Source organism: Syngnathoides biaculeatus, chromosome 23 (genome assembly GCF_019802595.1).
Source record: "Syngnathoides biaculeatus isolate LvHL_M chromosome 23, ASM1980259v1, whole genome shotgun sequence".
NCBI classification, from domain to species: domain Eukaryota; kingdom Metazoa; phylum Chordata; class Actinopteri; order Syngnathiformes; family Syngnathidae; genus Syngnathoides; species Syngnathoides biaculeatus.
This window is the reverse complement of record NC_084662.1, coordinates 16,498,883-16,521,479: the sequence shown is the minus strand read 5'-3', so window position 1 is coordinate 16,521,479 and position 22,597 is coordinate 16,498,883. Positions and strand designations below refer to the sequence as shown.

At 44.8% G+C, this 22,597-nt stretch overlaps 3 protein-coding genes across 6 annotated transcripts; all 3 read right to left on the bottom strand.

The window, feature by feature from the left end:
* Window positions 1-433: 433 nt before the first annotated feature.
* Window positions 434-7,563, bottom strand: LOC133496825 (uncharacterized). Of its 3 annotated transcripts, none has more exons than XM_061812846.1 (3): window positions 7,425-7,563; window positions 5,434-5,727; window positions 434-2,569 (listed from the first exon to the last, which is right to left on the bottom strand). In XM_061812846.1, exons 1-3 carry the CDS (start codon window positions 7,468-7,470, stop codon window positions 2,154-2,156), a joined length of 756 nt encoding a protein of 251 aa, XP_061668830.1. In that variant the 5' UTR covers window positions 7,471-7,563; the 3' UTR covers window positions 434-2,153. The 3 variants fall into 3 exon arrangements, with proteins under 3 accessions (XP_061668830.1, XP_061668831.1, XP_061668832.1); XM_061812847.1 differs by lacking the exon at window positions 7,425-7,563 and adding an exon at window positions 5,798-5,917; XM_061812848.1 differs by having other exon boundaries at window positions 2,403-2,569; window positions 5,448-5,727.
* A 928-nt stretch (window positions 7,564-8,491) lies between these two features.
* On the bottom strand, window positions 8,492-11,386 carry LOC133496824 (uncharacterized). Its single transcript, XM_061812845.1, has 3 exons — window positions 11,251-11,386; window positions 9,354-9,647; window positions 8,492-8,937 (listed from the first exon to the last, which is right to left on the bottom strand). The coding sequence occupies exons 1-3, from the start codon at window positions 11,330-11,332 to the stop codon at window positions 8,492-8,494; spliced, it is 822 nt and encodes a 273-aa protein (XP_061668829.1). The 5' UTR covers window positions 11,333-11,386.
* Window positions 11,387-11,870: 484 nt separating this feature from the next.
* On the bottom strand, window positions 11,871-22,190 carry flvcr1 (FLVCR choline and heme transporter 1). Of its 2 annotated transcripts, XM_061812441.1 has the most exons (11): window positions 21,533-22,190; window positions 21,396-21,421; window positions 20,711-20,855; window positions 19,705-19,845; window positions 19,533-19,600; window positions 19,143-19,246; window positions 18,874-18,984; window positions 18,135-18,240; window positions 16,337-16,451; window positions 16,172-16,239; window positions 11,871-15,110 (listed from the first exon to the last, which is right to left on the bottom strand). In XM_061812441.1, exons 1-11 carry the CDS (start codon window positions 22,038-22,040, stop codon window positions 15,033-15,035), a joined length of 1,470 nt encoding a protein of 489 aa, XP_061668425.1. In that variant the 5' UTR covers window positions 22,041-22,190; the 3' UTR covers window positions 11,871-15,032. The 2 variants fall into 2 exon arrangements, with proteins under 2 accessions (XP_061668425.1, XP_061668424.1); XM_061812440.1 differs by having other exon boundaries at window positions 21,396-22,190.
* Window positions 22,191-22,597: the final 407 nt, after the last annotated feature.

Here is a 22,597-nt window from a genome sequence, read left to right as displayed (position 1 = left end):
GTGAGCATACGAGCGGCAAAGAAAATGGATGGATAGATATTTAACATATTTTAAGTTTGATCAGAGGAGCTTTAAATGGTACCAAGTTTGTTCTGCTTCCCATTCAACATGTTTTAATATTATGTGGTTGATTCTGACCATAGCTATAAGAAATTGTGCAGATTTGTACATTATCTCAGCTGTTTATTTTTACTTCCTCTCTCTAAAAGCTCCTTTTTTTTAATAGATTTGACGTGATTTATTTTGGTCTAGGTAGGATTCTTAAAAGATGTTGTGAGATTGCCACAGACAGGAAGTGAAGCATGATAGACAGGAACTGTGACACAAAGACGTTTGTCATGAGACCAGTTGTAGTTTAATGACACATTATAACGACTTCAAGATGTCTTCGAGGAAATTCTGGTCCACAGTCCAGCGACTCAGGAGGGGGGAGCTGTGCACCGTCAACACTGTGTATAGTGGGGATGGGGCAACTGCTGACCTCAACTCCAGATATTGCGAGTCGGTGGGGAGAATACTTCGAAGACCTCCTCAATTCCACCAACATGAGGAATCTGAGTCTGGGTTCTCTGAAGCAGGCTCTTTTTTCTCTGGGGTTGAGGTCACCTAGGTGGTTAAAAAGCTCTTTGGTGGCAGGCTCTGGAAGTTGTGGGGCTGTCCTGGTTTACACGCCTCTGCAACATTGCTTGGACATCAGGGACAGTGCCTCTGAATTGGCAGATTGGGGTGGTGGCCCCCCTTTGTAAGAAGGGGAACCAGAGGGTGTGTTCCAACTATAGGGGGATTACACTCCTTAGCCTCCCTGGTAAGGTCCAATCAGGGATGCTGGAGAGGAGGGTCCGTCGGGAAGTTGAAACTCAGATTCAGGAGGAGCAATGTGGTTTCTGTCATGGTCGTGGAACAATGGTCCAGCTCTACACTCTCGGGAGGATCCTCAAGGTTACATGGGAGATAGTCCAACCAGTCTACATGTGTTTTATGGATGTGGAGAAGGCGTTTGACCATCTCCCTCAGAGAGTCTTGTCGGGGGATCTACTGGAGTATGAGGTACCGAACCCCCTGATACGGGCTGTTTGGTCCCTGTACGACCGGTGTCAGTTTTGTCCACATTGCCGGCAATTAGTCAGACTCATTTCCGGTGAGAGTTGGACTCCACCAAGGCTGCCCTTTGTCACCGATTTTGTTCATAACTTTTATGGACAGAATCTCTAGGTACAGCCGATGCGTAGAATGTGTCCGGTTTGGTGGCCTCAGCATCGCATCTCTGCTCTTTGCAGATGATGTAGTTCTGTTGGCGTCATCAAGCTGTGCTCTTCAAGTCTCACTGGAGCGATTCACAGCTGAGTGTGAAGCAGCTGGGATGAGAATCAGCACCTCCAAATCTGAGACCTTGGTCCAAAGTCGGAAAAGGTTGGCGTGGCCTCTCTGGGTCGGGCATGAGATCCTGCTCCAAGTGGACGAGTTTAAGTATCTTGGGGTCTTGTTCACAAGTGAGGGAAGAATGGAGCGGGAGATCAACAGACGGATTGCTGCAGAATCTGCAGTGATGCATACTTTGTATCGGTCCGTTTTGGTAAAGAGGGAGCTAAGTCGAAAGGCGAAGCTCTCAATTTACCAGTTGATCAACGTTCCTACCCTCACCCATGGGCATGAGCTGCGGGTCGTGACCGAAAGGACAAGATCCTGGATACAAGCGGCCGAAATGAGTTTCCTGCGCAGTGTGTCTGGGCTCTCTCTTAGCGATAGGGTGAGAAACTCGGTCACCCGGGAGGGGCGCAATGTCGAGCCGCTGCTCATCCGAATTGAGAGGAGCCAGATGAGGTGGCTGGGACACCGGAAAGAGACCCCGGGGATTACCCAAGACATGCTGGAGAGACTATGTCTCTCAGCTGGCCTGGGAACACCTTGGGATCACTTCAGAAGAGGTGGAAGAAGTGGCTGGGGAAAGGGAAGTCTGGGTATCCCTGTTGAAGAAACCTCCCCCATGACGCGACGCGGAGAAGCGGTAGAAAATGGATGAATGGATGTTTCATTACAGCACGAGTAGCCAAGGGAATAAAATTTAACAATTCCAATATTTAAGAAGCATATCTCGATTCCCCGCAGCCTATTTTGGTAAAAATGGATTCCTGGAAGGGTTCTACTTATTCTAACTACTGGGCTGCATTTCTTCTCAACTTCATCTTGATGAGGACAATGGCCACAACGGCGATGACCAGCAGCAAGACTGAAAAAGTCACCCGAATTATATTGATGTGCCGGATGTAGCCAGGCGGCGGATCTCCAGGTTCTTCTGAAGCTCTGTATTGGGCCTGGACCCAGACATCGTTTCGTCTAATGTATTGACACGTGTACTTCCTCTTGACGTCAATGGGAAATATTTTCAAGATGGACACGCAGTTATTCTGTTTGATGGTTCTCGGGCGAAGCTCTCCGCCTTCCTCATCCATCCAGCGTAGCCTCCCTGGTCGGCAAATACACATCGGAGCCGGGTAGCAGGTCAGAGAACACTTCAAGACCACTTTATTCTTTCCCATAGGATCAGAGACAGGAAGAGACGAAATTGTCACTGCAGGGAAGAAGGAAACCGGTGAGATACATGAAACCTGGTACCAATGACAAACATCATGATTTCACAAAAAAATCACAAAAAATCAACAATTTCTTGGTCATACAGTGTGTGTTGCGCTCTGCTCCAATCATCACAACACAGAACACCTCACACGCATAAAAATTTTGTTCTGCCACCAAGGCTGACTTTTGAAAATACCGCTTCTCATCTGGGGAACCCTTCATCTATCTATCTATCTATCTATCTATCTATCTATCTATCTATCTATCTATCTATCTATCTATCTATCTATCTATCTATCTATCTATCTATCTATCTATCTATCTATCTATCTATCTATCTATCTATCTATCTATCTATCTATCTATCTATCTATCTATCTATCTATCTATCTATCTATCTATCTATCTATCTATCTATCTATTTTCAGAACTGCTTATCCTCACAAGGTTTGCAGGAGTGCTGGAAATTTTCCCAACTGTTGTTAGGGAGGGGTCAAAATACACCCTGCTAATCGCAGGCCACATAGAAACAAGCAACCATTTACAATCACACCTTCGGGGCAATTTAGTGTTTCCAATTAATGCAAGTTTTTGGGATGTGGGAGGAAACCAGAGTGGCGGGACATAACCCACGCAGGCACAGGGAGAACATGAATACTCCACCCAGGTAGGGGCCAGGATTTGAACCCCAGTTCTCAGAACTGTGAGACCAATGGTCTAACCGAATGCTCCATCATGCTGCAATCTGGGTTAAATCACAGTGGATGCACAGGAATGCATATTCCATTTTCTTCCACTTATCCCAGGGTGGGGGCAGGACCAGGGAAGCCCAGAATGCCCTCCGCCAAGTCTGAACACCCTGCGAAGGAAACTCGTTTCGGCCACTTGTATCTGCTATCTTGTTTGTCAATCATGGCATACAACTCTTGACCACAGCTAAGGGTAAGTACAGTGACGAAAATAAGTATTTGAACACCCTGCTATATTGCAAGTTCTCCCACTTAGAAATCACAGAGGTGTCTGATATTTTCATCGTAGGTGCATGTCCACTGTGAGAGAGATAATCTAAAAAGAAAAATGCTATTTTTTTTTTAACGATTTATTTGTCTGATACAGCTGCAAATAAGTATTTGAACACCTGAGAAAACAATTTTAATGTTTGGTATAGTAGCCTTTGTTTGCAATTACAGAGGTCAAACGTTTCCTGTAGTTGTTCACCAGGTTGGGACACACTGCAGGAGGGATTCTGGCCCACTCCTCCACACAGATCTTCTCTGGATCAGACAGGTTTCTGGGCTGTCGCTGAGAAACACGGAATTACAGCTCCCTCCAAATATTTTCTATTGGGTTTAGGTCTGGAGACTGGCTAGGCCACACCAGAACCTTGATATGCTTCTTACGGAGCCACTCCTTGGTTTTTCTGTCTGTGTGCTTCGGGTCATTGTCATGTTGAAAGACCCAGCTACGACCTGTCTTCAATGCTCTGACTGAGGGAAGGAGGTTGTTCCCCAAAATCTCACAACACATGGCCACGGTCATCTTCTCCTTAATACAGTGCAGTCGTCCTGTCCCATGTGCAGAAAAACACCCCCAAAGCATGATGCTACCACCCCCATGCTTCACAGTAGGGATGGTGTTCTTGGGATGGAACTCATCATTCGTCCTCCTCCAAACACGGTTAGTGGACTTATGACCAAAAAGTTCCGTTTTGGTCTCATCTGACCATAAAACTTTCTCCCATGGTTCCTCTGTATTATCCAAATGGTCATTGGCAAACTTAAGAGGGGCATTGACATGTGCTGGTTTAAGCAGGGGAACCTTCCGTGCCATGCATGATTTCAAACCATGACGTCTTAGTGTATTACCAACAGTCACCTTGGAAACGGTGGTCCCAGCTCTTTTCAGGTCATTGACCAAGTCCTGTCGTGTAGTCCTGGGCTGATTCCTCACCTTTCTATGGATCATTGACGTCCCACGAGGTGATATCTTGCATGGGGCTCCACTCCGATTGAGATTGACCGTCATGTTTAGCTTCTTCCATTTTCTAATAATTGCCCCAACAGTGGACCTTTTTTCACCAAGGTGCTTGGCAATTTCTCTGTAGCCCTTTCCAGCCGTCTGGAGTTGTACAATTTTGTCTCTGGTGTCTTTGGACAGCTCTTTGGTCTTGGCCATGTTACAAGTTTGAGTCTTACTGATTGTATGGGGTAGACAGGTGTCTTTATGCAGCTAACGACCTCACACATGTGCATCTGATTCAGGTTAATACATGGAGTGGAGGTGGACTTTTAAAGGCGGACTAACAGGTCTTTGAGGGTCAGAATTCTAGCTGATAGACAGGTGTTCAAAGACTTATTTGCAGCTGTATCACACAAATAAATCGTTAAAAAATCATACATTGGGATTTCTGCATTTGTCTTTTTCGATTATCTCTCTCATAGTGGACATGCACCCTCGATGAAAAAAAATCAGAACCCTCCACGACTTCTAAGTGGGAGAACTTGCAATATAGCAGGGTGTTCAAATACTTATTTTATTCACCGTACGTAGATCGACCTGTAAATCGAAACCTTCTGCTTCTGGTTTAGCTCCACCACCACGACAGCTTCATTCTCTATCCACCGCAAGATAGCAGGATCTGATTCACAACCTTTCTCCTCCCTTCAAAGCACGTAAATACATCGAGCAGTCTACACATTTAAATAAGGACAGTCGAGAAGAAAGCTCCAATCTGCTCTCAAGCCACTTCATCTGTTTTCTCATACTTTGGTCAAATGACACCGCATATCGCCTTGGTCTTTGCCATCTGGATGCATGGTTGTGTGACGTTGATGAAATGTACAATAGCAGCCGACTCACGAGTCATCACTGACAGCAAAACTGTGACGACCAGACTTCCATCTTGAAGACAAGTGAAAGAACCAGCATCCTCCCCTGTCACTTGGGCAATCATCAACGAGCAGTCGTCGTTGAGGCTGAGGCGTTGACTTCTGTCCGAGCTCGCCTGCACTTGTCCGTCTTTCACCTCGCGTAGCACGTTGCCTTCGTCCCGACTGTACAACCAGGCCAAGCGGGAGCAGGACGAACGCAGGCAGGGCAGAGTGGCCACATCCCCGGCTCTGGCGAAGATCTCGATGGTCTGGCCTCTTATGCCTGCAAGACAACACTACAAGGTAAGTTCGCGCGCTAAAGCTGTTGGCACTAACCAATGCCATTGTGGTACCTCGGCTCATTTTACTAGTACGCAATATTCGCTCTGCTCAGCGGCACAATTTTGTCACTATAGGTTGGATCGCAGTTTTGGGTTCAACGCTCGTTTTTACTTTGTACATGCTGCCATTCGGAGACACAGAATAAAATTTCACAGTTATGCGCAATTGATATTCTTTTTAACAGTATTTTAGAGATCAGTAAATATCCCAGAGTTCCACCAGGACAAAACTAATATTTTAGATACTTGCACTCGAACCCTCCCAATGTTCACATTTATAGGACCCATGAGTAGCCATGACAACTGATGGGGACTGGATGTTGTGAAGTGTCATGCTCCTGCCATCCTGCCCAGGCTGGGCGTGGCCAGCCAACTAGTCGGCACACACCTGCACCTTGTTTCGGCTGATTACGCCCGGTACTTATAGGACCCGGTGATGACTGGTCCTCCACCAGATCGTTGAGGTTCATGCCCCGTTCGAGCACCCCTGTATCTCTGATCGTATTCCTGTGTGTACTGACCTCCGCCTGTTCTCCGACCGACCCCGTAAGCCTGACTCCCTTGACACTTCTGCCTTCCTTGGTCGCTCTCCCGTGTACCGACTCCTACCTGCTCTCTATGCCCGATGTCCTGATTACCGCTGCTATACCTGACTGCCTGCCCGATCCCCGACCTTGGATTAATAAACGTTTTTCCCGAATTACCTCTGCGTCTCCCGTGTACTCCTGCATTTGGGTCCTACCTCCGTTCCGATGGGTCGTGACATGAAGTTTATGTGAGCTAGGTTACATTTTTTGCTTGCACTTCTCTCAGTCAATAAATAGATAAATGGGCGGGGTAAATGTGTAATTTATTGCATGACCTACAGGGAAGAAAATAAGTATTTGAACACTCTGCTATATTGGAAGTTCTCCCACTTATAAATCACGTCATGGGGTCTGAAATTTTCATCGTAGGTTCATGTCCATGATTTCTAAGTGGGAAAACTTGCAATATAGCTGGGGGTTCAAATACTTGTTTTCTTCACTGTAACTCCAAACACTCGTACCATCCTTCCCCATTAAAATGAAAAAAAAAAATATATATACATTTTCACAGGAACTCTGAATGACTCAGTAAGTTGTTGTATTGTTCGTCATTTTTTCTGAGGAAACGATGAAGTGCCTGCGAGTGGCGGTTCACAGTGCATTAAAATTAAGCTAACACTGAGAATCAAAGTTTGTGGTTCTTTGAAACGTTAATTTCTCTTTGTTCAATCTTTACTTTCACATTAAACTCGAACAAGGAGTGTCATTAAACGCAGGAAGCCTGTTGGAATAATTGTGTCCGCTCTTGAATCAAAGCGAAAAAATTGGCTAAATTGGCTTGCGTCTCGACAAACTCAAACATCGGGTTACTAATATCTCAAAACACAACTGTATTTGTATATGACTCCTGATGCACCCCTCGGATGAGCGTACGTCGTGCGTTGTTGGCGTGAGGCTCGCGCCGCTAACATTGCTAATGCTAGTCATTTTTTGTTGATGTGAGCGTGACCAGATCAAAGTAGAAGTTCTCGTTTGCAAACATTTACACAACCTCAAAGAAAGAAATGAAATAATCCTGAAATAGGTCAAACAAAGAAAATAAAAAGGACTACCTTCGCATTGGAGCAGAAAAATGAGAATAAATTCCTTTGATGTCATCTTTCGATTTTAATCCATGTCACGGTTACCTCTTTTAAAAGACACACAAACAGAGCGCAGGCCGCCACAAAGACACGAATGCAGTGTCCGACGTGCATCACTAAGGATTGTTCTGCATTTGGCCTTTTTATAGGAAACGTATTTCACAAGTGGCCTGACCCGGCAGCGTTGGCGGCCCATCAATCTTCTTCATGGCAGTGCAATCGCTTCCAAAGGAGAAGTGAAAAAAGAAGTTGCAAATGACATCAACATCATGTACGTTGTTTGTACCTAAAACAAAATTTTTTTTTAATATATTCAAAAGTTGGCGGCACGGTGGATCAGCTGGTAAAGCGTTGGCCTCAGAGTTCTGATGACCCGGGTATGATCGTGGCCCCACCTGTGTGGAGTTTGCATGTTCTCCCCGTGCCTTGTGTGGGTTTTCTCCGGGCACTCCGGTTTCCTCCCACATCCCAAAAACATCCAACATGAATTAACTGGACACTCTAAGTGTGATTATGAGTGCGGCTGTTTGTCTCTATGCGCCCTGCGATTGGCTGGCAACCAGTTCTGGGTGTACTCCGCCTGCTGCCCGTTGACAGCTGAGATAGGCTCCGCGGCCCACGTGAGGATAAGCGACTAAGCACATGCATGGCTGGATGGACATTAAAGGAGAACCAAAGTGTACGTACCATCACTGGTTCAAACACGGTATTCAGGTTAAGTATTGCGTTTCTGGGATAAAAATGAAACAGAATAATCAATATAAAGCGGGGGGCACCATGGCGGGCGAAGTCAGGTGCAGGGCGTGCTGACGAAAAAAATGTTACCGTTCCAAACTAGTCCAAATACTAAATGGGCGTCCAGTGCAGATTTGTGAATCCGTTCATGAACAGGGAGCGGAGAATGCCGCCCAGTGCGATCGCAAACTGGGCACGTGCCACTGCGGCCTTTTAAGTGTCGAATGGAGCCTGTGAACTGATCTATGGAACACTTTGCCGTGGAAGACGTGCATGCGGGAGCCGCGCGGTGTGACGTCGCCTCAAGAATGAGTCGTAGCCTGGGCTGCGTTTCTTTTTGATTTCATCTTGGCGAAGACAACGGCCGAGACGAAGACGATCGCCAACGAGACGGCGACGGCCACCCGGATGATGTTGATGAGACGGGTGCGACCGGCCGGCGGGCCTGCAGGACCGCCTGTGCTGACCCCTTTGAAAACAGCCGTGTAATGGGCCTGGACCTTCACACCATCTTTTTCCACATACTGGCACGTGTAATTCCTCGTACGGCCACCGGGAAGTACTTTGATGAAGGACACGCAGTTGTTCTGTTGGGTGCGTGCTGGCGAACGCTCCTGGCCTTCGTCGTCCATCCAACGGAGCCTCCTGGGCTTGCAAGTGCACTTGCTACTCGGGTAGCAGGCCAAGGAGCACTTCAGGACCACGGGACCGGCTCCTTTTGGATCTGAATCCGGAGGAAATGACGTCACTGCAGGGAAGAAGGCTATCGGTGAGGACAATGGTTAAAGTCAAGAGAACGAAAACATTTCAATCTCAACAGAGTCGCGCTCTTTGTCATTAATCCACTCGACCTCAATTAATTAGCCAGTGATCATGTCCGAATTGTGAATATTTAATGTACATGTTGAAATGTAATTTGCGGTGGCCCTTGTGCCTCCCTTTAAAGCAATTGACTTCACGTGGCACCCCGTTTTCAACCAACACTTTGATTCAGTTCAGACTACCGCGGTCGAGAACAAATAATGATAATAAATCAAGACATTTCCCCCGTTTTCTCGACGCTCTGCCTTCTGTAGAAAAGAATGAGGCACAACGGTTTGTTTTAGAGAACGCCCGGGCTATTGCGCGCGACGTTACGGTGGAACGTTCTAGTAGACGACTCACATGTCATCACCGTCAGGAAAACGGTGAGCCCTGGTTGTCCGTTTTGTCCGCATGTAAAGAAACCGGCATCCCCTGCCTCGACCAGGTTAATCCGCAGTGAGCAGTCGTCTTTCAGGCTGAGCCGCTGACTTCTGGGCGAGCTGCTCAGCACCCGGCCGTGCTCCACCTCAGACACCAAGGGTCTCCGGTCCGGACTGTACAACCAGAAAGAGCCGTAGCAGGAGGGCAGCTTACAAGGCAGAACGGCCACGTCCCCGGCCCTGGCAAAAACGTACGCAAACTGCCCGCGAATGCCTGCAACGCACCACAGAAAGAAAACGATAAGGTGAGTTACACACTGATCGATGTCGTCCTGATCTTCTTTACCTTTCGGCTTGTCCCGTTAGGGGTCACCACACCGTGTCATCTTTTTCCATCCAAGTCTATCTCCTCCATCTTCCTCTCTAACACCAACTGCCCTCACGTCTTCCCTTACGACATCCATCAACCTTCTCTTTGCTCTGTGCATTTCTCTTCTTCTTCTGCCGACGAATCAGCTATCCTCCTCTTCTTTGTCTTCGACCCACAGTGGCTGAATTTCCCTGCAGGTAAACGGTGCTAACCTGGGGTCACGACCGTTCCGGAATGGTATTCTTTTGATCAGGGGTGACCATACTTTTTTACCCTAAGATCTACTTCTCAAGCATCTAGCCTCTCGCGATCGAGGGGGAATGGAGGGACGTGTAATTCTCATTTATTTATTTTGAATGACCAATGATGAAATATCCATCTATCCATCTATTTTCTTCACCGCTTATCCTCACGAGAGTCGCGGGGAGTGCTGCAGGCTATCCCGGCTGTCAACAGCCTGGAGGGGGGGTACACCCTGGACTGGTTGCCAGCCAATCGCAGGGCACATGGAGACAAACAGCCCCACTCACAATCACACCTGGGGGCAATTTAGAGTGTCCTATTAATGTTGCATGTTTTTGGGATGTGGGAGGAAACCGGAGTGCCCGGAGGAAACCCACGGAGGCGCGGGGAGAACATGCAAACTCCACACAGGCGGGTCCGGGATTGAACCCGGGACCTCAGAACTGTTTTACCAGCTGATCCACCGTGCTGACTCCAATGATGAAATAGAATGATACAAAAATGAACAAAATGACACAAATTACACAAAGATCTGCCCACTAAATAAATGCAAAACAGATTTATTTTCAAGTATTTTGAGGATTCTTTATGTGTAAATGTATGTTTGTGTGCTTTGCATAACCGCATGAGCCAATATTACATATCATTTATATATATTTATAATAGTTTGCACATGCGCTGCGAGGTAAAGTTAAAAAAAAAAATACGGCTGATGTCTTTTTTTTCTTGGCAAGCCGTCGCGATCAACCGAAACTGCCAATCGCGATCGACGCATTGAGCGCCCCTGCTTTAGATGAACGCTTATATTTGTTTCACACAGTTTTACGTCGGATGCCCTTCCTGACGCAACCCCTCTGCATTTACCCGGTCTTGGCACCGGCCTACAGATTCGACTGACTTGTGCCCCTGTAGGGCTGATTAATGTCGTCCTGATAGTTATGCTAATTTCGGTGATGCTGCTATCAACAGTTAGCAACATTAGCTTAGCTCACTGGCAGATCGTTTTATTTCACCGTGTTCTCCGTTTTCTGTTGGTCTTTTTGCCCAATTTTTCACCGTAAACTGCCTGTAGAGGAATGTATGGCATGTTTTTTCTTTTTAGCCTTAAAGTTAAGGCTGCTAATATTGCAAACAATGTTATTCATCGCTGTCCCAGTGATGTTGCAAGAGCAGAGCGTCAAAAATGTGAAAGTGAAAGTTCCTGTTTGCAAACATTTAAAAAACTTCCCCTCCCCCAAAACAGACGGATTAGAAAGTCATTTACCTTCAAATTTAAGAAGAAAAATGAAAATTAATTCCTGTGTGATCATCTTCAGTGAGCAAGTTGGGCTTTTGGTCCACGCCATTATTTCATCTTTGCGAGGAATTGTGAAAAACGAACAAGTCGAGCTCTCCACCCAGACACACAAGCATGCGATTTCCCTTCCGCGGGTTCAGCCTTTTATGGGAAAATAATTTCACAAGAGCCTCGGCTAAGTTGCAACTCTTCAATCTTGCTCATCACAACACAATCATGTCCAAAGGGGAAGTGAAGTAAGAAGTCATATTTGGAGAAATATCACATCTTCACGCACAATCGATGTATCGAGATCAACAATTTCTTTTTTCCCTTCCTTCCAGAGTCTGTTGCATTAAATTTTCCACTGCTCAACAAGCTGTACACTAATTCCTTATTATTATAGCAAAGTATAATTTCTTCAGTGTTGACACAATAAAAGCATCTTCTCAAAAATATTTCATTTTTCCCACCCATTCAGTCGTATAGATTACTGGTCACATTTATGCCAGAAACGGTTTTGAAATAAATATGGGAGTCTTTCCAGAGACAGGAAGTGAAGCATGGTGGACAGGAAGTGTGACAAAAAAAATAACACACATTCACCATGAAGTTAATTGTAGTTTAATGACAGAATTTTTTTTTTTTTTTTTAGTTGTGCTACTAGTAGTCATGGGAATAAAAGGTAATAATTGGGAAGCACATTGTGATTCCCCACAGCAGTGTTGACAGGCAACAGAAACAATGTTGTTATAATATTGTTATAACAACAACACTTGACACTTTTAACAACAACTCCAGTCATTTCTCCATCCAGGTACTTCAACTAGTGTCATGACTGATGATGTAGTCAGCGATAAACAAGTAGTCATACATTAGTTTCGCGTGGATAAGTTGGATTCTTTGTGTGCTGCATGGCACTAGTGATTTTTTTTTTTTTAAGAATCCAAACTGTCCATTTTACACATATAACAAATATTATGTTTAGCCACATTAAAAGAAACAAATACAAACACATCTTATGTTTTACAAAAATTCAAATGTTCTCATTCTCATGAACAAAAAACCCCAACAAGTACAAAATAATAAATGCTTCAAGTAGTTTATAAAATATCTTGAATAAACCTAACTAGCATCGTGTAACATGACTATTAAGTTTGCATAATTACAACCCAATGCCAAAATTACATAAATATATTAATATAAACCACTAAAAGGTGAACTATTTCAGTGAAATGAATTCAACTCATTTTAAAAAAAATCTATGAATTAATTATACTGAACATAGATCTATTTATGAAATAAATAAATGGGTAGTGAAATAAATGAATAGATTTATTTTAGATTTTACTTGATTAAATTATTGATTATTTATTCAACTTTGGCAAAAAAAAATACTAGAAAGTTCATATTTCTAACAAATAAGAGATCAAAGTTTTCAGTGTAAAAATAAAACCGGTTGTCAAGGTGTTAGTGCCCAGCAATTTGAAAGTACACAGTAAATTTTAAAGTACAAAAGGAGGAAACTGTATCAGGACAAATGAAACGAGATAAAGCGGTGTGTGACGTCATCGCGCTGTACTTCACGCAACGCGCTCCACTCACGCACGCACGCAAACAGCATGCGCCTAAATATAAAAAGTTGTGCGTGTCGTTGTGCACATTGACTGTCTAGAAAACTTCTCGAGCATTTATGCGATATCCGCGATTTCTATTTTAAACACGTTCACTGCCAAATGATGGCTTGAGAAGTCAAATAGCCATGCTAACTAGTATTCCCAGCAGTGAGCTCGGTGTACTAGTACCCACTTTGTCCTCACTCAAAAGGCAATTTGGCGTGCCGGCAGAATGACTAGATTTTTTTTCCCGACTATAAGTCACACTTTTGGCCTACACTAGTAGCTATCGGTGAGTATGCAATGAAATCATACGAATGCTCAAACGCTTTGGAAATCTTTGCTGTCAAATTAATTCTCAAACGGCTTTTACATCCAATATTTGCTTCAGGTTTATGTACTAGTACACTCTTTAAACAACTTTGGCATACTAGTTGTACAACAGTGCGATATGAGTGAGGCAAAACAGTGCACTAGTTGACAACTGCGTGCTTCGAGTACTACAAGTGACTGAAACGGCAGCTGATGAATATTTTTGGAATTGACGATTCCACCAGTTATCTCATTAACTGATTGAATAATTGGATCAAAATTGATTTTGCATTATGCCGCAACAATATGTGCATGTGAGTTGAAGGTACTATTCATCAACTAGTGTGTAGATTATCCTCAGTATTAACGTAGTTCTACTAGTAATCAACATCGTTCTCATAGTGGATCACAGCCGTGGAAGATAAAAATGGAATAAAATTTACTTTGAAAGTAGAAGTGCAACAATTAATCGATGACTAATCGATTATCAAATGAAGAGGAATATTTTGATCATCCATTAACCATTTAGAAACCTTGTTTAACAGCAAATACAAATTTTCTTTGTGTTGAATCAAAGTAAGACATTTGCAAACATCTGCTTTTACTTTGGAAAACTAAGATTTACTGACGTGTTACAAACCAGGAAATGACGTATTATCTATTTATGTTGGCCCATTTTCTGCACTACCAATTGGAAATAATGTCCGGTTTTGGAACATAGCCGTGAAAAAAAAAAAAAAAAAATTATTTTTTTTTTTTACCCTGCTCATCGATTGAACGAAAAAGAAATACTTGACGTAATGAAAAATTACCAGTTGTAGCCCTATTTGAACCAGTCCTACAAGTGTGCAGAATTATTTTATTCCCGTGGATAAAGAGTGTATTAATACATGAACCTTAAAGGTCAAGTGTCGTCAAACGGATGATATTTGGTACATTATTAATGAAAAACACACAGCCAATATGGTCCCATGTGTTTTTTACCACAAAACATGATTTTGACAAATACAGCTTTTTGTAACTCCCGTCATGAAAATCCTCTCAGGGATTTGTTTTCGGGAAGCAGGAAGTGATGTAAAGGAGATGAGCTACACGGTCGGCTGCAATGAGCCGCGATGGCTCATCTCCGCCGCGGACGTGGATCGGACGGGATGCGGTTTGGCCGTGATCGGATATCATCTGAATATGGCTCAAAACAATAGGGTAATATTGCCCCGGTACCTTCACTCACTTGTGTGGTGTTGTCCTTTTCGAAAAGAGCTTCGGTGTTAAAAGGGGCGTCGGAAAAATGCAAATATCTCTGTTGTTCGGCTTCCATAGTAGCAAGCACTGCACGTTTTAAACGGCGGAAGTGACGATGATGTCAAGGTTAGATGACGCGACTAATATGGGGACCACTTGGATGTCGAGGGACACTCAATTGCGCAACTTTCTGCATGGATGACTCGCTCAACGCTCACTTCTTTTTTTTTTTTCGCGTAGACATTGAAGTGAATACTGTTATGTATTTTTCATTACAATATCTATTTTACAATGTTTATAGGGATGACAGTCGCACTTTAAGATAGATATCAAGGATATGGAATAAATATTCAAAGGGCTTCCTTTAGGTTTATTCTTAATATGCTCCAAGACTTTTGTCAGTCCGGCGCTTCCTTCTTTTTTGCCGCGGTGTCTTCCATTGAAACAACAGCGGGAAGCGATGCATTCAAGTAAACTCAGGAAAAGTCAGTGTTGGCGTGGATGTACACTAACCGTCCGACTGTCCGTCCGCGTCCGTCTGTCTGGCTCCGACAAAAAAATAAAATAAATAAATCTCCGGGTTCCATTCGGACGCCCTGGCTACAGCGACGTTTCTCTCGCAAAGCTGTGAGACGCTTCCAGCGTCGTCATCTTCTCTTCAGGACACTCTCTGGGAAGCTAATAGATAAAGAGAAGATGTTTTAAAGTTGTCTGCATATGATGTAAAATTTGACTTTTTAATCCAAGGAGCAATGGCTTGATTAATTGACCGGCGGTCTTTGTCTGAAGAGGACTGCCAGGGACTCTCAGTCTAAAGAGGAGGACTGAGTGGAGTGACCTTCTCCAAAAGAGACACAAAAAAGGACGCAAACAAACGAGTCTATTGTTTGCCTCCCGGGCGACGCAGCAGCCGGAATGTTCACACGGACACCCCCACCACTTTTTTTTTTTTTTTAAATTTTGCTCATTTTTCTTGCAACAGCATTTTTCTATGAAAACTGCCGTAATTTCCGGCCTACAAGCCCCAACTTTTTTCACCTGCTTTCAACCCTGCGGTTTATATGTTGATGCAGCGCTAGCGTTAGTGCCGCGCCAGCGTTAGTGACACGCTAGCGTTAGCGCACCTGGTTATAAGCCTTGGTACGGGGCGCTAGCGTTAAAGGGGAAATTCAGTGGTTTGCATGAACAATGTATCCAATAGGTCATGTAATATGTACTCTATTTTGACAATGTGATGTTAAATCGTCTCTCATTTAATAGTGTTTTGAGAAGAATTTTATCGAGAATTACGAATTTTCAGGGGCGCTGCCATTTTCGCCAGTCACGTGACTTCCGTGCGTGGATATGACGTGTACCGTGCCGTAACAAAGGCTCGATTACATGTGACACCATTTATGCCCAGCGCTGATTTCTCGGATTTATCCTCACCTGATGAAGAAATAGCAGTTTCGGTTGATCGGGAAGACGGCGGAATACCTACAATACAGATTTGAACCTGTGGCTGTAATTAATGTTGAATATTCAGATGCTTATTCGGGCGGAATAAGTATCATGTTTTATGAGATTATCCTAGAAGAGGAATGTGGTCTGATGTGACTTATGTATGGACTGGCCCTGATTATAGAGTCCGAAACTGTATATATTGAATGGGTTCAATATTTACGACCAAAAATCTTCGCTTAAAGAGAAAGCGCACAGCGCCCTCTCAAAGGCGAAGGGTTGCGCCTCGGGGTGCTTACCGCCAGTTGATCTTTCACGTTCGCCCCGATGTTGACATTGTGTCGCTTTAGTTCTGATTTGATGAAGCCTGGAACGGCACAAGGATACGACAAATTTTCATAAATCACACACACACACACACACACACACACACACACACACACACACACACACACATAAAGTACCCGTGAGGACGACTCCCACGAAGATCCACGCGCAGAGGAAGAGATTTCCTGCCAGTGGCTTTTCGTAATCTGACGTCAGTTTTCCCTGAATCAGCGTGAAAAGGATCCCAAATGTCTGCGGATGCACAAATGTAAATAATAAAATCACAATGCTCAGTCAGCTAGTATATCTTAGCCTACAATAACAACCTTGTAACATGCTAACACACACAACTACATGCACATGTACTGTAAACAGACTGATGGACACACATATTCATACATCTATACACAAAACAAATCACAATAATTACCGTAAATTCCGGCCTACAATCCGCGACTTTTTTTTCCATACGCTCTCAACCCTGCGATTTATGCGTTGACGCAGCTAATTTGTGCATTTTTTTTCCTAACGGCCGCAAGGGGGCACTTCAGCGGAAAAGGTAAGAATGAGACCGGTGGAATATATGTGCCAAGGAAGTGACTTTTACCGGCCCTTTTAGCGGTGCGCTGGCGTTAGCGCTGTGCTGGCGTGTTGCGCTGTTGTGTTACTGCCGTGTCTCAGTGATATTTACCGGTAAATTTTATTTGAACTGGTGTGATGGTCTGAGCGCTTCCCCGTGCTGAAAAGTCTCCTTGTGATGAATGCGCATTCGTTACTAACAGGGGAACTCTGGGTACGTAGCAGACGCTTACTGGGAAATCCCCCCCGGTGTCATGGTTCCCCTTCTTCTACATAGAGGGAGCTAACGTACGTTATAACCTAACCCTAACCTAACCTTAAAACAAAAGTTGATAAAATGATATACACCTATATGTACGTTCGCTGTGTTGGTCTTTCTGAGACGAACTTGAGTACTTGGTGATAAGTTGTCGAATGCCACATGTTGAAGCAAGGATGGGGATGTTTCAGACTGGCCAAAAGTTTACAAAATATACGCGCATGCGCGTTAATCACAAGTAGACTTTTCAGCACCGGGAGCGCTCAGACCGTCACACGGTGCCCGCGGGTGAATTGTAGCCAGCGAGGTATGTTCTAAAAATTCCACAGGTCACAAATTGTTAATTATTATTTGTGGTTCAAATTCTGAATCTGACTCGCTTACGTGATTTAAAATTTTAAAATACCTGTAATTTCATTTACTGCATTAAATTTAAACAAAAATATTTCATGTACGTGTAATGAACTGAGTCTGAAATTTGCCGCAAACAGGTCACGTAGCCCTTCATACGATCGGTGCTCACAAAGTAGCCCTCAGCCTCAAAAAAGGTTCCTGAGCCCTGCGTTAGTGCTAGCGTTAGCACGACGCTAGCGTTAGCGCTAGCACGACGTTAGCGCTAGCATTAAACTCTTTCTGTGTACAGTCTTTCTTTGTAAATATCTCGTGTTTTAATGCGGGTTTCAATGTGGGCACGTTTAGACAGCTGCCGGCGTATGTATGTACCAAATGGTATTTCCTTTACAAATGTACTCGGTGAGGCTTGTAACCAGGTGCGCGCTGTAAGCCAGGAATTACGGTAGTCATTATACATCACACACAAACTAACAAACTCACGTACAGACATACACAAACAACATTTCTTGTGATTAAAAAAAGACTAAAAAGCAAATAAAATACACAAAACACACACATGAATGCACAGACACAAATACACACATGCGAGCTAAAAAAAAATAAAGTATACACACCCCTGTTCAAATGTCACAATGATCATGGGAAAGCTTTTGAAATTATTTATATTGGTCTCATGTTCATCATTAGCATCTGAACAGGGCTGCGTAAACTTCGTCATATCCACCAAGAACGTGAAAAAGAACCTGCGCCGAAGTGTTGAGGAGTCCGGACGATGTTCCCTCCGGCTCCGGGTAGGTGATCTCCACTCCAAACTCGAAGCCCACCGGAAGATATCCCGTCATGAAGAAGCTGCAATCCACACAGAGAACATGATAAGACTTCAACGGGAAATGGGATACAAATGGGAATTTTAACCCCCCACCCCAAAAAAAAAAATACCCAGAATACAGAGGTCGGTAGAACTGCTCAGTGAACAGCAGTAATAATAGTAATTTTTCAATGCCTCTGAGTAATGTTCTATGTCTATCTACATGTGTTGCTGTACACTTTTTGTTCAAATGTCATACATATTTTTTGTAGAATTGTTTACTCTCTATTGAACTACTGCTTGTTGTAAAGTGAGTCACGTGGATTTCACTGCCATCATGTAGCACTTGTATCTCAAATTTTTGCTTGTGAATCAAAGCACACACACACACAAAAATGGCCGAACAATACTTTGATCTAAAACTAACGTCCCAGTTTAAGTGACAGTAAAACTAAACATGTAACAACGAAAATTACACAAACCGCATAACTTTCCCCGAGGGAAAAGTCAGGTAGCTTGATGATAATAAACAATGCCAAACACCATAGACAGCCTAACGGAGCTAGATTCAATGTCACCAAATTTATAAACCTCGAAACAATGGACGTTTCAGCACAAATGGCGCAGCAACACATGCAGATGAGTTTTGGTGACACAGGAATGTTTGTTGTTACCCGAGCAGGCCTCCTGTGAAGAAGACCACGTAGATGTTGTTCAGGTCCAGCGTGAAGGTGAAGATCACCATGCTCACAAATGTCAGGCAGTTTACCAACAACGTCGTCATCCTGTGGGGGAAAGAAGAACACAAGAACTGCTATCATTCACTTTTTATACAGTCCAATTCATTCCGGGACCACGTTTGTAACGCCAAACAATTGTATCTCAAATAATTGTTCCCCATAGAAATGAATGGAAATGCAAATAATCCGTTCCAGCCACCCACTTGTAGGTCTTGGTGTGGTCCAACCACAGGCCGCAGAGAATGGAGCCCACCATGCCAGCCACCACCAACGTCAGCCCGATCCTCCCTGCGTTCAACTCCTCATTCTGACCAACAAACAAAATAAGCGTGTTAAAAATGTGTTCTTCTAAGTGTTGTTAGTATAAACTCTTTATTGTAGATTTTTACTCTTCCTGAGGGTGTTTACAATGTATCTCCTGTTGAAATTAATATTTTACCGTCATGTCAATGTGTGTACATGTGCAATGTACACAAGAGAGACTGGATAATTATCATACTATATACGACAAACTGGTTTTGTGAGCATAACTGAAAATAAATAGGACCAGAAAGATGTATATCTCGAGAGTACATGTAATGGTTACCTGTTACCTCATAGCATGCCATGATCATCTGGTTGAGGATGGTCGACACTGAGTAGAAGGAGCCTGTCGTTATGCCTGCAGAATTGTAAACATAGAAATAAGGGTGACCTTAGGACAGGGGTCGCCAACATGGTGGCCACGCGTGTAACATTCTCTAACTCTCAATCGCTCCCCCTCACCGTAGCTGATGAGCAGCAGGATGAAGGCTTTGTTCTTCATCAAGTTGAGGATTGAGCGCCGGTAGGAGTAGTCCTCAGAGGGGCCGTCGGGCAGGACGGCCTGGGCCTGGCTGGGTGGGAGCGGCGGCCGGTCCTTCATGACTGCGCCACACACAGACGTACATTACCTTTCAACCCTGCGGTGACGCAGCGAATTTGTGCATTTTTTTTCTAATGTCCGCAAGGGGGCACTCGAGCGGAAAAGATAAGAATGAGACCGGTGGAATATGTGAAGTGACTTTTACTGGCCCTGTTAGCGCTGCGACAGCGTTAGCACTGTGCTAGCGTGTTGCTGCTGTGTGACTGGCGTTTCTGAGTGATATATAGTTACGTTTTATTTTAACCGGCTCTGTTAGGGTTAGCGCGGTGCTAGGTTTAGCATTAGTGCGGCGCTTGCTTTAATATTAGCGTTAGCGCGACGCCAGCTTTAGTAATAGCGTTAGCACGATGTTAGCATTAGCGCCGCGGTACCGTTAAACTCTTTCTGTGTACCATCTTTCTTTGTAAATATCTCGTGTTTCAATGCGGGTTTTAATGTGGGCACTTGCGCCTTTTACACGGCTGCGACGTATGTATGTACCAAATGGTATTTCCTTTACAAATACACTGGGTGAGGCTTGTAACCAGGTGCGCTCTGTAGGCCAGGAATTCCGGTACTATTATGTCAAAAGGTGAATATTCATTTGTATTTTTAGTCAGTCTTCTGTGCAGGTTTTGGGAATTGGGAATGAAGCCAGCGTATCTGGAGAAAACTTTCTTCCTTCATTAATTTAGCTCTTTGTCACGTCAACAGATTGTAATAGTGGCTTTTTACTGCGTCTGTCACAAGCAGTACTGTATGTACTGTAAATCTGTACCATCATTTTGACTGTCTGGACAGGTACAACCAGAACAGCAGGTCTTCCCTGATATCGACGTACTGTATAATATCAGGGGATTTAAATGCGTGTGTGTGTGTTGCAGGCACCTATGATGGTCAGGACGAAGAGCAGAGTGGAAACGGCGGCAGTGCCATAGAACATGACACTGATGTTGTGAGCCGTCAGCGCAACGTCATCAGGCGTGTTGGGGACCAAGACCGGCGGCAACAGGAACCCGATGGCCACGCCCAGCTGTCGAACACCAAAACACAAATACGCGCATTGGCAGTCTACGCGTCATGTTTCATACACACACTGGCACGCTAGTTATTATTGTCCATTTTCTGAATCACTTATATCTGTGCTAGGGACAGTGGGGCCAGCTCACTTTGGGTGAGAGGCAGGGCGGGCACTGAACTGGTTACCCGCCAGTTGCGGGGCAAACACTGGATAAATTTACCTACCTACAGAAAACCTTGGCAGGCTAGGGGAGAACATGCAAATTCCACACAGGCAGGGCCGGATTTGAACTCATGACCTCAGAATGGAGACAGAGTGTTATTTTTCTTTATCTGTTAGTTTTTGGGGAGGGGCTGGCACAGATTCACTGTATTTTGCTACACGAATGAGCGGGGTCAAGGCACCACTGTGAGCCCAAAAAGTCCACTTAAAAACAAAAAAACCTCATCTAGTGAATAGGGAGTCAGGAATGTTCAACTCATTCCCGACCCCCTAATCAGTACCAAGGGATTTTGAAGGTCTGTGGAGGGGATGAGTGAACGCCCTCCTCACCTGGTTCCCCAGCACGGCGGTGGCGCAGGCGGTGGACACCTCCTTGGGTCCGAACCACACGGAGGCGACGCGCGACGGCAGGCCGAGGATGAAGATCTGCGCCACGGAGCACACCACCTGCGCCGCCATGGTGACGCCGTACAGGTCCTGGCCCACGCTGGCGCACTTGAGCCAGGCGCCAGCGCAGTTGAGGCCGGAGCCGAGCAGCGCGGTGAGGCGCAACCCGCGCCGGTCCAGGAGCCAGGTGGCCGGGAAGATGAGCGGCACGTAGGCCAGCATGTAGACGATGGACAGCCAGTCCACCTTGTCGTTGCCCACCTGGTAGAAACGCGTGAACACGTTGGCCAAGATGCCGTACTGGATCCACTGAAAAGCGTTGACGAGCGAGTAGAGGCTGAACACGGCCAGAACCAAGAAGCGGTGCCAGTAGAGCTTGGTCTCCAGGCGCTGCACCTCCTTCATCGGCTCTTTGGCTCCTCCGTCGGGCAGCATCGCATCGCGTTCGTCCGCCGCTGCCTCCTTGGCCTCACCGGTTTCGCATCCGAAGGTTGGTTCGAGTGCCGCCTCGTCCTCCGGCTTGCTGCGGCCAGGTGGGGAGGAGGCATCCGCGCGCAGATGCTCCTGCACCAGCTCCGCCGCCACCATTCCGACGTCTTTCTTTATTTCTTTCTTTATTGGGTCGCTCGCCAGGTAAGTCACTCGAGTGAGAAGCCGCCTGGTTCCCCGTAGAGGAAATCCGCCTTTCTTCTTTGCTGTGATGGAGGATGGCCCCACGCCGCCTCAGCCAATAGGAGAGGAGTATCGCTTTCGAGAGGGGCCACTGACGTCATTACGAAACACACACTCGATGAGATGACTAAACGGACATTACAATAAATATTTAATATACTTTAGCAAGAACAGTTCAAGACAGATTAAAAAAGGAATCAAATTATAAAAACATTTTATTTTTCATCGAATAGGTGTGATATGTCTAACCAACTTCCGTGTTGACCAAAACAAGACTTACTTCCGCCTATCAGCCCGCGCTCTGTTGATTCAAAATTCACGTCGTCAGGAGCTTCCAAACGTGACAATATTCGTTGTTAACGCTTCGCACGTTTATACATATCAAACAATGCATATAAATAAATGTACGTATCGTATTTAACTTTTAAAAAAAAACACCAGCTGTAAGAAGTTTTAGTTTGGCTTAAAATCAT